The 17,250-nt window shown below is 37.4% G+C and overlaps 1 protein-coding gene across 1 annotated transcript; it reads left to right on the top strand.

Annotated features, from left to right (window-relative positions):
- The first annotated feature begins 13,513 nt into the window (after positions 1-13,513).
- Positions 13,514-16,569, top strand: LOC106874586 (uncharacterized). Its single transcript, XM_014922375.3, has 2 exons — positions 13,514-14,093; positions 16,220-16,569. The coding sequence occupies exons 1-2, from the start codon at positions 13,592-13,594 to the stop codon at positions 16,339-16,341; spliced, it is 624 nt and encodes a 207-aa protein (XP_014777861.1). The 5' UTR covers positions 13,514-13,591; the 3' UTR covers positions 16,342-16,569.
- The last annotated feature ends 681 nt before the right edge of the window (positions 16,570-17,250 follow it).

Here is a 17,250-nt window from a genome sequence, read left to right as displayed (position 1 = left end):
TGTATGTATGTATGTATGTATTATGTGTGTGTGTGAGTGTGTATATATACATACACCTACACACACACACACAAAGAGTGCAAATAGATAGATTGGAGAGAGACGGGAGGGATATAAATAGATAAATAGGTAGATATATATATATATATATATATATATATATATATATATATATAGAGAGAGAGAGAGAGAGAGAGAGAGGAGAGAGAGAGAGAGAGAGAGAGAGAGAGAGAGAGAGAGAGAGAGAGAGTTATGACAAATAATTTGAGTTGTAACAACAGGTTTTTGTAAACGGTTTGATGACTGGTTAAGACACACACAGGTGCGCGAATGTGTATGCGTACGGGGGGCGCTGGTATGTGTGTATGTGTGCATGTGTGAGCCTGTGTGTGCTTGCGCGTGTGTGGAGATGTTGACCATTGTTTGTGATTGAAGGTGTGTTAATGGACGTGTGAACATACGGTTGGGAATATTAAGAATATTATCTTGAATTCGGTCATGAGAATGTGTTTACGCAAATCAGAAACCCATATGATTTGATTGTATACACATCCCAGGAAAAAAAAATTTAAATCAGCAAAATACAAGTGACCTATACATTGCAGAATAAGCAAACATTTATGTGGTCGCTCGACCAGGTAAAAATAGCAACCAAATCCTCCTTAAATCCTACCGTGCTGTCTTTCTAAACAAGGCATTTTCGATAACACTGTAACACCAATTTTGTTTTTCTAAATGTTTTTAATGTTCCTTGGTGTTCTTCTTCTCTTGATTTCAAAAATGCCCTTAGATTTTGCTTCCTATCGATAATTTAAGAAATAATCATGGTTTTATACTGGAAGAAAAAATATATTTTGGTGCGGTAGTGCTATATTTGACCTTATTCACATTGTGCGACAATATCAATCAAGTAATATTTTTGTCGTCATTTATTGCATTGCACTTTAAGCTACACAGAAAAATCTACGTAGGCATATGCTGAGATTACACTAGAAATGCATTAAGGATTGTGTTTTCCTACTGTGATCTCCTTTATCTTTTTGCGGGCAAATGACCATATATAGTCTGTCGTCATGGTAGTGTCTTATCTTCCTTGGTATCTCTTCTCCAGTGTAGTAATGTCCTGATGGTATCTCTGACCATGCTTCTCACTGACTTGACCTAATTTTCAGGAAAGAAGTCTAAATGTGAATTCAAGTAGTGCACGTTTAAGGAAGTTTGATAGCTAACCCTAACCCTAACCCTAACCCTAACCCTAACCCTAACCCTAACTTCTTAAAACTCTCATTAAGCGTTATCACCAGCTGCTTGTAGTTGGGACATTTGTTCTGACCTTGAAAGCCAAAAAATATGCCATGATATGCACACCATATCTCTTTTTCGATATCACTCATTGCTTTATCATATTTCTCTGAACTCAGCATTGTCCTTATTTGCGGTCCAGTAAAAATGCCACCCTTAAACTTTGTCTTAGATAGCTTTGCAAAGAGCAAACGAATTCCTTGAAAGGCTTCTCCAGAATGATCTAAAGCCTTCGCATTGTTTGACCAAACCCAGTTTTACGTGAAGCGGAGGTAACAAAACCTTGGCAGACTCTACAAGAGGTTGTCTTATGACATTCCCGGCTGCATATCATTTCTTGTGGGGAAGGGGTCACTCAACCTTCCCGTATGATCGGCTTTGCTGTACCATACGCAAAGAAAACACGAATATTTTGTGTATCCACTTCGCAATCCTAGCAAAAAGACAAACTTCTTAAAATAACCACAAATATCTCACTTATAGTCTTTCTGAAGAAGCTTTTTGATAGTTTCATATTTTTCTTTCATCTGAAAAGAGCATACGATAGGCAGAGGTGGATACTGATTACCATTGTGTAGTAAAACTGCTTTGAGGCTTCTAACTGAGCTGTCTATGAAAAGGCACCATTAGCTGCAAACAAGCCACTTATATCTTTGCAGAGACAGATCTTCAGAAATATCAAAGTATACTTCGAATTCCTCATGTACTTTCTTGTACACTGTTGATTTGTAGTCCTCCTTTAACAAATTCCGCTCCTTCAACTTGGATGCTACAAATTCAGCTCCTGAATTGGTGAGGCCTAAATTCCCGATGAGATCGTCCAGTTCGCGTTGATTTAGAAAGTGTGGGTGAATATTCATTCTTAGCTCGATCGCTTCATCCATCTCTTGGTTGCTGCTACCTTCGGACTCTCCAGATGAGAGCTTCATAGTATCTTCTACCTATAGTATGAGTTTTATTAGTATTTGGCACCTTTCACGATTTTATGTGGTACATGCTTTGTTGCAACATACTATCTGCACACATAACAGAAATAATCTGGAGAATTTCTGTACCCTCTAGTAACTATGGTCAAAAAAATATAGAGAAATATTCACAGTACAAAAGCTGAAGAAGAAAAATATATAAGTACCATTTCAATATACACCTTAATGAATAGGCTCTCTACTTCACAGAAAGGGAGTCCATCAGTTTTGACAGACTGAAATGAAATTGGCATATCTGTTGAGTACCATGGAGTAGCTTATCACTGTTCATTCATTAGAGGTTTATATTAAACCAAAAGCACGATTTTCCCGAGCTATCTCAAATTTTGTGTACAAATGAGATGGTCCTTCCCCTAAACAGTACATTTGTTATTAATTAGCGTAGTTTCATGTATCTCAACAACAGTCGATGGTCAAGAAAAAGTAAGACAATTTTCGGAATTGGAGCGAAAATTTAGATATAAACACTTAGAAAATTAGGGTAAGAAAACTTTTGCAAAATTTTGTAACAGTGTTAATTCAGTTCCTAATAAATATTTAAAAATTCTATGCATGCTATTTAATTCCCTGCATGATAATTAATTTTAGTTTCTCACTAAATTATTTTGCAAATACTTTAAGCTGATCACTAAATAACCTGAATTAACTAATTAATAACTACACTGACCACTAAATAATCAACACTGATTACCAAATAATCTACCGATCATCAGTTACTGTACAAGATTAACTCGAATCTAGAGTGACTACCATATTATCTGCACTGACCTGCACATACAGTAAAATTATCAACAAACACTGTACAATATATTTATTTCGCTATTAAATAGACTATGAAATGACTTTGGACTGTTAATCTGAACTTGTTCTACTTCTCTTATTTTTTCTTTTCCTTTTCTAGACATGTGAGAAACTCTTGTCCTTTGGAGTAACAGTGTTCCAAACTAGTGTTGTACATACAGGAAGTTAAAAAGGCCAATATGACAGTGGTGACAGGGAATGTTACAGTTGGCTGAGCTTGTTTATTCAGATTAAACTTCATTGATTTTATACTCACTTCGTTGTTGCTGTGGTTGTTGGCATTGTTACTCTTGGTTGTCTAAACAGACGTAAACATTGACAAAACCAAGCTTTGCTTTTTTTAAATTTTTAATCACGTTTCTCCTGTGAGTCATTAAAGATTTATCAGAGTAATTAGAATACTCTGAAAGAAAATAAACCTGGTATCGTTATCAAAGGTGCCTGTATCCAAAGCTACAATAAACTAGTAGAGCTCGTGGAAATTCCACGGAATGGAAAAAATTAAGAGGACCTATTTAAGAAAAAGCAGACGATTTGCATTTTTATAATATTCATAGTTTAGCTTTCTTTAAATATTCTTGACGTTCGTCTACATTCATTTCCTCACGTCTCTGCCGGCGTTGTCTTTTTCCTCTTTTTATTATATCTTCTTGCTGTTCCTTTCTCATCCGGTGCTTTATATCTGCGCAACCTTTCTCGGGCAGTTTGCACTGTGTTTTTTTGCGAATCTAGAGTTTAAGCTAAGTTAACCCTTATAAACAAATATCAATCTTTTAAGCGTGCAGACGATAATTGCACTTATGCATGTGCGATGATCGCTATAAAAAAATTAGTTCAATGAAAAAAATAATTTTCAGTATCAGAATACCACTGCTATCTGACTCTCTCAATATAACTGCATCTCTGTCCATCTCTCGCTATCTACTATCCCCTTCAGCTAACTTTTTAACCGCGTAATAAGTATTCCTTCCTCACCCCTCGTCGTTAACACTTCTCTCTCCCTATTTTTCTCTCATCGTCTTTTTCTCTCGTTCTTCGCCTCTACCACGTGACCATTTAGCCTAAGAGTATTGATTTTAATCACCTTTCTCTACTTCTTCCTCTCTTCTTCGCTCCTCCCTCTCTCTCACTCCTACTCCACCTCTCGCCCACTTCACCTCCAGGTCTCTAGCTAACTAATGTATAATGGACGAACGAACAAGCAGGTTATTATATAGATACTCTATATTTAACTCCTTATCATTCAAATCACTGTGTCGAATGTAATGCCTCTTTCTCCTCATTGCTTTGAATCTATGTATTGTCGCGTAGCCTTGAGAATTTGATTTCTGACCGGTTTGAACAACATGCAACAGATACACTATTTTGGCCAGATATGACTGGTTTCCCTTTCCTTCGAAATTGCTGGCCTTGTTCCAAAATTTACAATCACATATTGCTAATTATATCTAAAATGTATTGATTTTCCTGAACCGCTAAGTTACGGAGATGTGAGCGCAAAAATACCGTCTGCGAAGCGGTGATGGGCGACATACACACGTATACACACGTGTGTGTGTGTGTGTGTGTGTGTGTTATGGGATTCTTTGGTCTTCCGTCTATAAAATCCACTCTGAAGGCTGCTTTGGTCGGTCCAAGACTGTAGTAAAAGACACAGCAGTGCTAATTATATTCAGGTAAGGATGTTTAACCATTCGAGTAGTCTAAGGGTTCATGTTGTCGCATTGAACTGTAAACACGGTACCTGTAAGAAAAGCTGAGTTCTGAATTTCTGTTAAATAATTTTTCATAAATGTTCACTTCTTAAAACTTTTCACTTCTATTTGAAATCATTTTCCTATCTTTTATTACCGGGCTCTTCTCTACCATTCATTAGAAAGCCATAAAGGATAAGAAAGCCTACATATTTACAGATTTCTAAATAACATTTAACGCATTGAAATGTGATAAATATAAAAGTAACTAAACGTATATAGACAGCGGCTGATTAAAGTTATTGACCTACTAATGATGTCTAACGAAATTTATTAGCCTCCAATTTTTCTAAAGATAACCATTTATTAGATAATTTAAATGGTAAATGAAACTCTTTTCATTCAAACATAATAGCAATACAGTGATTGCTCGAAATACGAGTTTTACTCGTTCCATGACCGAGCTCGTTTTACGATTTACTCGTTTTACAAATCAATTTTCCCCATTGAAATTAACTATCATATAATTAATCCGTCGCAGCCCCACAAACCACCCCAAAACAATTTTCTATGGGTTTTAAAACAGAGAAGGTAGAGTCACAAGTAAAATAGCAATTATAGAAAAGAGAATGCAAAAGAAATATGTAAACTGGTTTTATTAACTGAATTACCCTGAAGATGGGATGATTTGTGCGCGAGGAAGACGATAGAGGGGGTGGAGGAGGATTACTGCTAGGAAGGAGAATCTCCTTCCATTAAAACTTCAGGAAGAACAACTTCCGGCGTTTTCTCTCTCAGCTTAATTCAAGACACACTTTCTTCACTTGCAGGTCGTTTCATTAGAAACATATCAAGAGAAATCTGTTTTTTTTACTGCATTTGAAAATGCACCAGAGCAATGTCATTAAATAAAGCAGCTTCACGACCTGTAGCTACTTTTTCAGGATGATATTTTTCTCCAAATTCAGAAACATGCGACCACTTCGCCAACACTTCCCTTTATGGCACTCGTAGAGATAGCATTCTCCGCAACACTGTCCTACTCCGGGGAACCAATCTCTTCTTCCGCATCCAAATGCTGCTGCTCCTGGAGCTGCAGGAGTTCATCTGTCACCAGCTTCACTGAGTGTTCCTCGACGAGATTGTTAATGTCCTCATCATCAACCTTGAGGCCCATGGACTTGCCAAGAGAGACACTATCTCCTCGACTACAAGTGTCTCAGACTCAAACCCCTCAAAGTCTCTTTCGGATACGCAGTCAGACCACAGTTTCTTCCATGCATAATTCAGCGTCCTCCTCGTTACACCCTGCCAAGCTATATTGATGATTTTCAGGCAGTTTACAATGTTGTAGTGCTCATTCTAAAACTCACAAAGAGTTAGATTTGTATTTTCGATGGCTTCAAAGCATCGACGAAACAGGTGTTTGGTGTACAATTTCTTAAAATTTGAAATCACCTGTTGGTGTGGCATGAAAGGTACAGAACTTCTATAAATTTAAATTCGTCCAGGATATCATCTTCGAGGTTAGGAAGGTGAGTGGAAGCATTGTCGAGGATGAGGAGAGCCTTGAGAGGGAGATTGTCCTTCATAGGTACTTTTTCAATGCTGTGCCCGAAGACAAAGTTGTCCCACTCGGAGAAGAATTGCCTGGTGATCCAGGTTTTAACGTTTGTCCTCCACATGACCTGTAACTTCTCCTTCACGATTTTGTGTGACTTGAACGCTCGTGGATTTTCAGAATGGTAGACAAGGAGCGGCTTAATCTTTAAGTCTCCACTCGCATTAGCACAAAGGGCGGGAGTTAGCCTCCCTGTCATAGGTTTGTAGCCTGACATTTTCTTCTCTGCAGTTATGTAGGTTCTTCTGGGCATTTTGTTTTTTACCAAAACAAGCTAGTTTCTTGTTGTGCGATGTAACCCTCGGTTACGATGAGCTGACGGAAATCACGCACGAAATCTCCAGTTGCCTTCGTATCAGAACGCACTGCTTCTCCATAACTGACGACGCTATGAACACTGCTCCTCTTCTTAAAATAATCAAACCAGCCACGACTGGCCTTGAATGCGTCTGCTGATGTCTCCTCCGTCGATGTTTCAGGGCTTTGCTTCAAGAGATCCTCATGTAGCGCTCGTGCTTTCTCGCAGATGATGGTCTCCGTAATAGTATCCCTTGCAAGTTGCTCCCCGTTGATCCGCGGGAGAAGCAACTTTTCCAACCTTTCGTGGACAGATGTGCGTTGCTTAGAGACCCTGAAGACACACTTTGCTGTTGTAACAGCCTTGATCGTATCCATTTTCTTCAGGATGGTGCAGATCACCAACGTGCCTCGGTCATATTGACGTGCTACATCCAACACTCGCACTACTCTCTCTTGTTTATCGAAGATTTCCTTCTTCAATTCCATCGTAATCAGCTTTTTCTTCTTCTCAGCACTGTCCTTTGCACTCACCTTTTTTAGAATCCATGGCTAACATAACTAATTATTATAAAATAATAGCAAAAATGCACGAAACTAAACCAAAACATTGGGGAAAACACAACAGCGATGCTGCCACAGCGATGCTGCCACAGCGATGCTGCCACAGCGAGATGAAGACGTGAACTAAGCGAGCGGAGACTGCGCTTGTTGGGAAAGCGTGTGCGAGCTCAGCGCCGACTAAATTGGCACGAGCCTCGGCTCGTACAGCAAATTGCTCGTACAATGGTGCACTCGTACTGCGAGGTTCTACTATTGTACTAGCATACACACACGCTAAAAAAATTAGCTGTGATGTAAGGAAGATAACGAATGACTCTTTATTAAGAAGTTATCTCCCTTGAACAATGTCTCTCGAGCTTTCGATTGACTATAGTAGATATTGATAGCTATTTTTTCTTTTGCATCTGATGTAACTGCATCTTAACATTCGTCTCCTTTCTGCACTTATTTACAGAATACATATTCTAAAACTAGAACGTTTTTCTCCTTTCTGTCACCGCTCTTTATTTCGTTCTGATCATTTGCTTATAATAATTACTGCTATTCAGTAGAGAATTTCTCTGGTACTTATTGCTCAATCTAATTACGATGCTGATAATGAAAATGATGATGACGACGATGACGACGACCTATCCACGAATCCATTTATATTAAGGCATACAGTGTGTGCGCATGTATGTGTGTATGTGTGTGTGTGTGTGTGTGTGTGTGTGTATGGATGGACAGACAGACAGACAGATAGATAGATAGATAGATAGATAGATAGATAGATAGATAGATAGATAGATAAATAGATCGAAACATCGGTAGATTAGTAGATACATGCGTCCATATATGGATGCACTACGTACGCACACGGGTGCAGTCACACACACACACACACACACACACACACACACACACACACACACACACCACACATGCACACATACAAGTGCAGGCGTGGTTGTGTGGTATGAAATTGCTTTCCGATCACATAGTCCCGGATTCAGTCTCACTGCATGGCGACTTTGGTAAGTATCTTCTGCTATAGACTCGGACCGACGAAAACCTAGTGAGTGGATTTGGTAGGCAGAAACCGTCGTGTGTGTGTGTGTGTGTGTGTGTGTGTGTGTACGTGTGTATCTGTGTGTCTGTGTATGTGTGTATCAGTGTATGTGCGTGTGTGTTTATATGTATGTGTGTTTTTATGTATACGTATGTTGTCCCACTCGGAGAAGAATTGCCTGGTGATCCAGGTTTTAACGTTTGTCCTCCACATGACCTGTAACTTCTCCTTCACGATTTTGTGTGACTTGAACGCTCGTGGATTTTCAGAATGGTAGACAAGGAGCGGCTTAATCTTTAAGTCTCCACTCGCATTAGCACAAAGGGCGGGAGTTTGTGTGTGTGCATTTCTCTCCCATCGCGGCTTGACAACCGGTATTTGCATGTTTACGTCCCTGTAAGTTAGCAGTTCGGGAAAAATGACCTATGAAATAAGTACCAGGCTTTAAAAAAAATTACTGAAATTATGAGAAGTACTTTCATATAAGAAGATGAGCAGTCTCACGATCGGAATCTCGTCTGTACTGCAATGTAGAACACAAATGTAAGAAAATAAAGATAGCTACTAATATTTTGCCGGTAAAGTTAGGGCGGTAAGCTGGCAGAATCGTTAACACGCCGGACAAAATGCTTCGCCAATCTTAGTCTTTACGTTCTGAGTCTATGTTCCACCGAGGACGACTTTGCTTTTCAACTTTTCGGAGTCGACAAAGGTCGATATAATCTAACTGTGCCAAAATTTGAAACAATTATTAGAATGGTGTAGTTGTTTTGTAATGTAGACACATAAATGTCACTACTATGGCTTGTTTTTATCAGCGGAATCTGTTCCTGGGAGCTGGCCAGTACCCTACCCCTACCACCCACACTTATTACACCACCTTCCATCAACTTCGTTCCAGAAATCTTCCCAGCTCCGCACTAACTACAATGATCAGAACAGCTGTCCTATGTTATTTCCTCTCTGCTCATGTCTTTCTTGTGCGTGTTCACCTACAACAGCTTAAACGACACACACATACTTATGTATGTGGATAAGCAAGGAACTGTCTTTAGTTCAACAGTGGCAGATAAGGTGAATAATCACCGAGGCACCTAGTGAGATGTCTTGTGAAATTCCTAGAGTAACTTGAAGTAAATATTCCATATTCTGTTTACGTTGTTTTCCCGAGGTCCATTGTTTCTTTCAGTTGAATTCAGACATAGATAAAAATCATAGCATCCATTACCTGTGGCATAGCTGTGCACTCTTAGTGATTATGTTGAAATACCCGACGTGAAATAAAATTATCCTGCTTAAGTTCACATGTCTCTATTCAATATATGTGTGTCAGTTGATGATATTTTGTGGTTCCGATGTGTGTCATACGGGTTCACAAAAGCATTCAAGAAAGCGAATGCATTTTATGAATATGATTGTGAGGTTGGTGTATGTGTGACCGGTAAAATAGCAACATATAATGTATGGTGGGATATTAAACGAAACTTTCCTACAGATCAACTTCGCTTTTGTTCCTTCTTTTTCAGGTCGAGGACAACGTTGTATCAATTCCTTTATTCTTTTAATTGTTCCAGTCATTTAAATGCGGCCATGCTGAAGCACTGCCTTGCGAGGTTTTAGTTGAACAAATCGACAGTCAAAAGGCTTTGGTCGGCCCGGAGCTATAGTAAAAGATATATGGCCAAGGTGCCACGCAGTGGGACTGAAACCGGAACCATGTGATTGGGAAGCAAGCTTCTTACCACACTGCTCCTATATGTATGTATGTATGTATGTATGTATGTATGGATGGATGTATGTATATACATACATATATACACATATATACATAAATACATATATATACATACACACACACACACACACACACACACACATATATATATATATACATATATATACATATATATATATATATATATATATATATATATATATATATATATATATATATATATATATATATATATATATATATACTAGCAGAGGCACCCGGCGTTGCTCGGGAATGAAATTGTTGCTTATATACTTGAAGAAAAAAAGGCAAAATATGCTGTATAGAAATTTGAGGGCATTCTGTAGATGGACTCTCAGATGAATGATGGCTGGGCGCCTCTCATGAATGGGGAAAATTGAAGATGTGCCAAAAAGCCTCATTGGTACTTGGAAACTTTTACGAAAATTAAAATGGGGATTAAATGAAAAAAATGATTTACGTGAATATCCTCACAAGAGTAATTGAAATAAATGGCGATTGTGGAACCCTCCACGCACGCTCGCACGCGCGCGCATACACACGTGTGTCTTTGTAAATATGTTTCTATACATTTATGTATGTGTGTGTTTGTAAGAGACAGAGTGTGAGTGAGAGAGAGAGAGGTTTGTTGTCATGTATACGTACACGCATAAATATACATACATCTTTGGATGTATGCATATGACAACACAGCCCTTGACTCACTCACACTCTGTCTCTTACAAACACGCACGCGCGCGCATACATAAGTGTGTCTTTGTAAATATGTTTGTATACATTTATTTATGTGTGTGTTTGTAAGAGACAGAGTGTGAGTGAGTCAAGGGGGGGGGTGCGTGTGTATGTGTGTGAGACAGTGAGAGAGCGGTGTGTATGTAGTATTTACTCTCTCTCTCTCTCTCTCTCTCATACACACTCACACACAAAATAGAGAGTGAAGCTTTTTGCCGTTGTTACGTCAATACCGGAAGTTGACATTGAGGAACCTTTTTAAAGAAGTGAATCTTAAATATAAAGCAATATTATTTATATATATATATATATATATATATATATATAAGTAGTTTTCGTAACTTTATATTTTCCGACGCTACTCTATCTCTTTCTCTTTCTCCTCAATTTTTCCCCCTCTCGTTCTTCTTCTGTTTACTACTACGTATCTCTCTTTACCCCTCTCGTTCTTCCTTTGTTACTACTACGTATCTTCTTTTCCCCCCTCGTACTTCCTCTCTTCCTCTTTTCCTCTCGTTGCTCACCTATTCTTCTACTTCCTCCCTTTGTTTCTCCCTCTACCACTCTCTCTCTCTCTTCCCCTTACACCGGCATGGTCACATGCTTCCGGTCAATAATCCTTTTCTTCCTTGGCTATCGCCGAGCAAACACGCGAACTTACTTCGTCCCCACTTTCAAGTTCGTGCCTCACAGCGTTCATACACATAATTTTTCCCGTCTGGCCGTATAGCCTTTTCTGTTTGCTTTCCTGTCTTGTTTTTTGTCCGCCACTACATTCCTCCATGGCAAGGTTTAATTTGTGTATACAAATATAATTTGCGGTCCATGGGAAGAGCCGTTTTAGCGATGCGTCCTGCCCAGCTCTTCGAAACGCCGGTGTTAAAACGGGGGTAGCTGATGAAGAAGAATGTTCTCTATGTGGCTTGTGTGTTTTCTCGTCTACGTTTTGTTTGCAATGTCCTGTCTCTAGATATGCACCTATACATACAGGTGGATGTTGGTATGCATATACCTGTACGTATATATGCATATACTCATTTACTATTTGTTTACATATATATACTAGCAGAAATACCCGGCGTTGCCCGGGTTAAAGAGAATAATGAAATCTAAAAACGCCGTCTAGACTACGCATCATCTTTATATATAGAGATGTATATACACACACGTATATATATGTATATCAATATAAATATATGAAAGTCAATGAAGTTTCGTAAAAGAAGGTGATCATGTACATACTTTCTTGCTGTTGTGATTATAACACCTCATTGTAAACTATGTTCCTTGTTTTCCCTTGTGGAGCATATACAAATAGGTTTTTTGTTGCTGCCCACTCTTGAGCAGCCAACATACAGTTGTCCATGTGAGAAGCAGGGCTCTTCCAAGAGAAGACCAGCTACAGACAGTGTTTGACCCTGATATTTGTTTATGGACATGGCAAAAGTCACACGAAGGGGGAATTGTAGTCTTCTGAATGTAAAAGGAATGTCTGCTCCTGATGGAGTAAGAGGAATTCTTGGAATAAAGACGTCATCCCCTTTTGCACATCCAGAAAGAATGATAGCCTCGATAACGTGTGACATCATTTTCTAAATAATGCTCATCTGTTATGTTCGGGTTAAAATTTCATCAACATCAAAAATATATGAATTTTCATGGGAGTTATGGCCGTTATGCAAAGAATATAATTTCCAAATTTCATAAAGATCCATTCAGTACTTTTGACGTAGTTTTGGATAAGAAAACAAATGACTAATATGTGTGTTTGTGTGCATGTGTATGTGTGTGTGATGGGTGTATATATGTATAGATATCTGTATGCATGTATATATGTATATATGTGTACATATTACATGTACATCTATATATATATATACATCTACACATATGTATACATATACATGTATGCATATAGATCTATATATATATACATATGCGTGTACATCTATATGTATACATATACATCTCTCTCTCTCTCTCTCTGAAAGTATCTGTCATTACAGTATCGAAATGGTGTACATATACATGTATATGTATACATATACATCTCTCTCTGTCTCTCTTTCTGTCTGTCTCTCTCTTTCTGTCTGTCTCTCTCTCTTTCTGTCTCTCTCTCTCTTTCTGTCTCTCTCTTTCTCTCTTTCTCTCTCTGTGAAAGTATCTGTCACAACAGTATCGAAATGTGATTGTTTCAGTTAGTAGAATAGTTTCATTTTTAAAGTGAAAGTATTTGACATGAGTGTTTTTGTTTCACTTTTGACACGTAATACTTAAATAGTGGAGGAGATATTATGTTGCCGTGTGCTCGAACTCTGCAAGAAGTTAATTTTTTTTTGACTAAAACACAACTGGAACCCTAAGTAAGGCATGTGTAAAATTTGAATGAAATTGGTTGCGTAGTTCTCGAGTTTTAGGGATTCACACAGACAGACAGACAGACAGACAGACAGACAGACAGACACACATTTATATATATATATATATATATATATATATATATATATATATATATATATATATATATATGTGTGTGTGTGTGTGTGTGTATGTATGTATAACACCACTATAATGACCGTCGCGGCTATTGACCCCACCACCACCACAACCACCACCATCACCATCATCACCACCGCCATCTCACCACCATCAATATGAATAGTGTATCTTTTGTGTTTTTCCGTGTAACACATAAGTGCTCCTTAATAGCTTCGCACGAGGATCATTCTCTGTTGTACACTTGGCCAAGCAACATCGCAGCAACATAGCATCATATCTGTAAAAGAAACTATGAAGGAAGCAGCTGTACTGTTACATATTGTCACATTGATGGCATGTCTGATGTATATCAACACTCGCACGCTCAATGTCAACAACAACATCACCACGGACAACAACAACACCAGCAACAATAACATTGACGATGACGTTGAGAGCAACACCAAAATAGGGACCTCTGAATCTCCAGTTGTTTCACCCAAGACCTGTACCATGAATTCGACTCATTGTGGAAGCGATGAAACGTGTGTAAAATACAACAGTAGTTTACAGTGCCGTAAGTTAAGTGGCAAAGAACAGTACTTTTGCAGCCTCTGTGTCAATGGTTTATGTGACTTTGACAAGGACGAACATATGTCATGTTATTGCAAACCACAATGGACAGGAGAATACTGCTCTGAGCCTTGCCTGAGGGACTGCACAATTGGCAATTGTATTTTTGAAGGAAACGAAGAATATTGCGAATGCCCAGGCAACTTTACGTCTTCTTCGAACTGTACAAAACAATATAACGGTATGTGTCGTTTTTCCCTCTTACGACGATTATGCGTAAGATTAAGAATGTGCGCGTGTGTGTGTGTGTGTGTGTGCGTGATATTGCATGCCAACATTGGAAAATTCTTGATCATCAAGATCATCTCTCCTTCTCACATGGAGCTGGACTCAGTTGCCATTTGATGATTGTGACAGCCTCTAGAGACAGATAATTTTAATAAACCATGAATTTACGTCGCATGGTGTTCGATGTACCTCTGTCCTTCTCTCTCTTTCCCCTTTCTCTCTCTCTTTCTGTCTCTCTCTCTTTACATTTGTGTGTGTGTGTGTGTGTGTGTGTGTGTGTGTGTGTGTGTGTGTGTGTATACGGGAGTTGAATAAAACGGGAAAGTTTGCTTAAATGTTTCTATTACAACAGTGTTTCGCTAGCAAACACCACAGCGTTGTAAGTTAATCGTTACGTAAGCAAATGCATAATTGAGTTGAAAGCAACAGAAGAGTATAGTAATTGAGTTCGATACTATATACCAACCTAAGTTGGTTGACAGAGCGAGGAAACAAATGAGAAAATTCTTTTTACACCAATTAAGTAAAGGGGTGGGGGATAGTATTTTTCTGTTATCAAAGGAATTAAGGGAAACGAGTAAAAGAGTAATAATGTAGTCTCTATGTCTAAGAGCAAAAGAGGTTCAATTTAAAGTTATGATTCCAAAAATTGGAATTATGTGTGTGTAAATACACACACATATTTATTATGTATGTATATATAATATATATATGCTTGTATATATATATATATATATATATATACACATACATAAGTATTAGTATATATATGTACTTATATGTTTATGCATATACGTATGTATATACCTACATGTATGTATATTGATATGTGTACGTATATGCATATGTGTGTGTGTGTGTGCGTGTGTGTGCATGTGTGTGTATGTATGTGTGTGTACAAAGATGTCAAAAGTATTATTATTATTATGGTGGTGATATTCTGCCGAGATCGACCTTGTCTTTCACTCTTTTGAGGTCGATAAGGAAAGTACAATTTGAGCACTGGGGTTAATATTATCGAGTAGCCTCTTGCACAAAATTTCAGACCTTGTGCCTATAGGAGCAAAGACTATTACTGCGGTGAACTTTCAGACTCGTTTGCCCTCCGGAAAAGTGCTTAGCAACATTTCATTCAGTTTTACATTTTGTGTTCAACTTTACCTTTCATCTTTTCATCGTTGGTTAAGTACCAGTTAAAGATTAGGGTCAACTTTCCGTTCTCCCTAGAAATGTTGGCTTTTTGCCAAAATTTGAAATTATATAATTCTGGTTGTTCTCAAAGGGAAGCTTTTGGTCTTGTACTAATAAGTAATCTACCAATATTCAGTCTTAAATTTTAAGTAATTTCGTTTTGCAGCCAGTACATTTAAAAAAATAAATAACTCTCACTTCCGCTTTATTTAATCTTGAAAGATATTGCTTATGCAGGGTCTTTCTTTTCTATCTTGTAATCGTTTTAAAATGACATTCTGTTAACCAATTTTCAACTCCGTATTCAGATGTTAACAATTTCTGTTATTTCTCTAGCTTCATTACTATTCTCTCTTATCTCAACTCTTAAATTATATTTCTTGGCTTCCTAGAACATAGACAACAGAGTTTGTTGTGATAATGTCGCTATTTGTCACTGTTTCACTTTCTTCTATATATGTTTTGAACCTCTACAGTATATATATTTTTTCATCATCGTTTTCTAGTTACAGAAGACCCTGTATTAGTGATAAATTTAATCGTTCTGTGTTAGGTGTATTCCCAATACAGTTATTTTACTAGTATTCTTTGCTGTATTTTAAAATTCAATTTGCATTCATTTCAGAATATTACATCATAACCATAGCTACTTACTACAACAATTAGAGTATTAATACCTACCACCAATGTGTTGCACTTAGGTGTTTTAAGTATATATGTTACGTGTCTATAATATTCTTCCTAACCTTTTTCTTTCATTTGTGTGTTGTACTGCATAGTTGCATCACTTCTATGGTATTTCTTAGTCTGCATTAATTATCGCATCTCAGTTTCTTTACGTAACATGATATTAGTGATTTTTATAAAAGCTTTTCTTTATCTTTACAGATGGCAGGAACTGCGGGACTCTGTTTAACATCAAGCGCCAGTCCTTTTATACTGTTTTTATTATGCCTATCCTAATATCTGTTTTAACGAACTTTTCCCCCACAACAGCTATTCTTTTGTAATTTGTCCTTGTAATGTCCCATCAGCTATTAATTGACTTTGTGGTTAAGGTGGCGATCTGGCGAATTGGCAAGATCGTTAGCACGCCGGACAAAATGTTTAGCGGATTTTGTACTACTTTACATTCTGAGTTCAAATGCTGATGTTGACTTTCATCCTTTCAGAGTCGATAAAATAAGTCCCAGTTGAACACCGAGGTTCATACAATCTTCTTAATCCCTCCCCCGAAATCGCAAGCCTTGTACCAAAATTTGAAAGCAATTATCTTTATTTTTATATTTTATCACAGTATATATATATATATATATATATATATATATATATATATATATATATATATATATATATATATATATATATATATATATATATATATATATATATATATATATATATATATATATATATATATATATATATATATATATATATATATATATATATATATATATATATATATATATATATATATATATATATATATATATATATATACCAGTGCGTAGATTTGGTAGACGGAAACTGAAAGAAGCCCGTCGTATATATGTATATATATATATATAAATATATATATATATATGTATGTGTGTGTATATGTTTATGTGTCTGTGTTTGTCCCCCTCCCCAACATCACGTGACAACCGATGGTGGTCTGTTTACGTCCCGTAACTGTTATTTGTTTCAATAATTGGACTTTGACCATGCTGGGGCACCGCTTCGAAGGGTTTAGGCAAAAAATCAATACAAGTAAATTCCGGAACTTATTTTACCGTTTTTTTTTTTTTGCCTAACGACTAGATTACAGCAGCGTAAACAAACCAAAACCGGTGGTCAAGCAGTGTTTGGGGACAAATACATTTATGCAGGCATACCTTACCATAAGTCGTTTCGAGTTACGCTGTTTTTATATA

Source organism: Octopus bimaculoides, chromosome 8, assembly GCF_046866305.1.
Source record: "Octopus bimaculoides isolate indiv1 chromosome 8, ASM4686630v1, whole genome shotgun sequence".
Taxonomy (NCBI): domain Eukaryota; kingdom Metazoa; phylum Mollusca; class Cephalopoda; order Octopoda; family Octopodidae; genus Octopus; species Octopus bimaculoides.
This window is presented reverse-complemented; position numbering and strand designations above follow the sequence as displayed.

Bases quoted from the DNA above. Each gene is read 5' to 3' on its own strand.
- LOC106874586 (XM_014922375.3), top strand. From the start codon at position 13,592: ATGAAGGAAGCAGCTGTACTGTTACATATTGTCACATTGATGGCATGT. The intron at 14,094-16,219 runs GTATGTGTCGTT...TTATCTTTACAG, and splicing joins CTGTACAAAACAATATAACG to ATGGCAGGAACTGCGGGACT.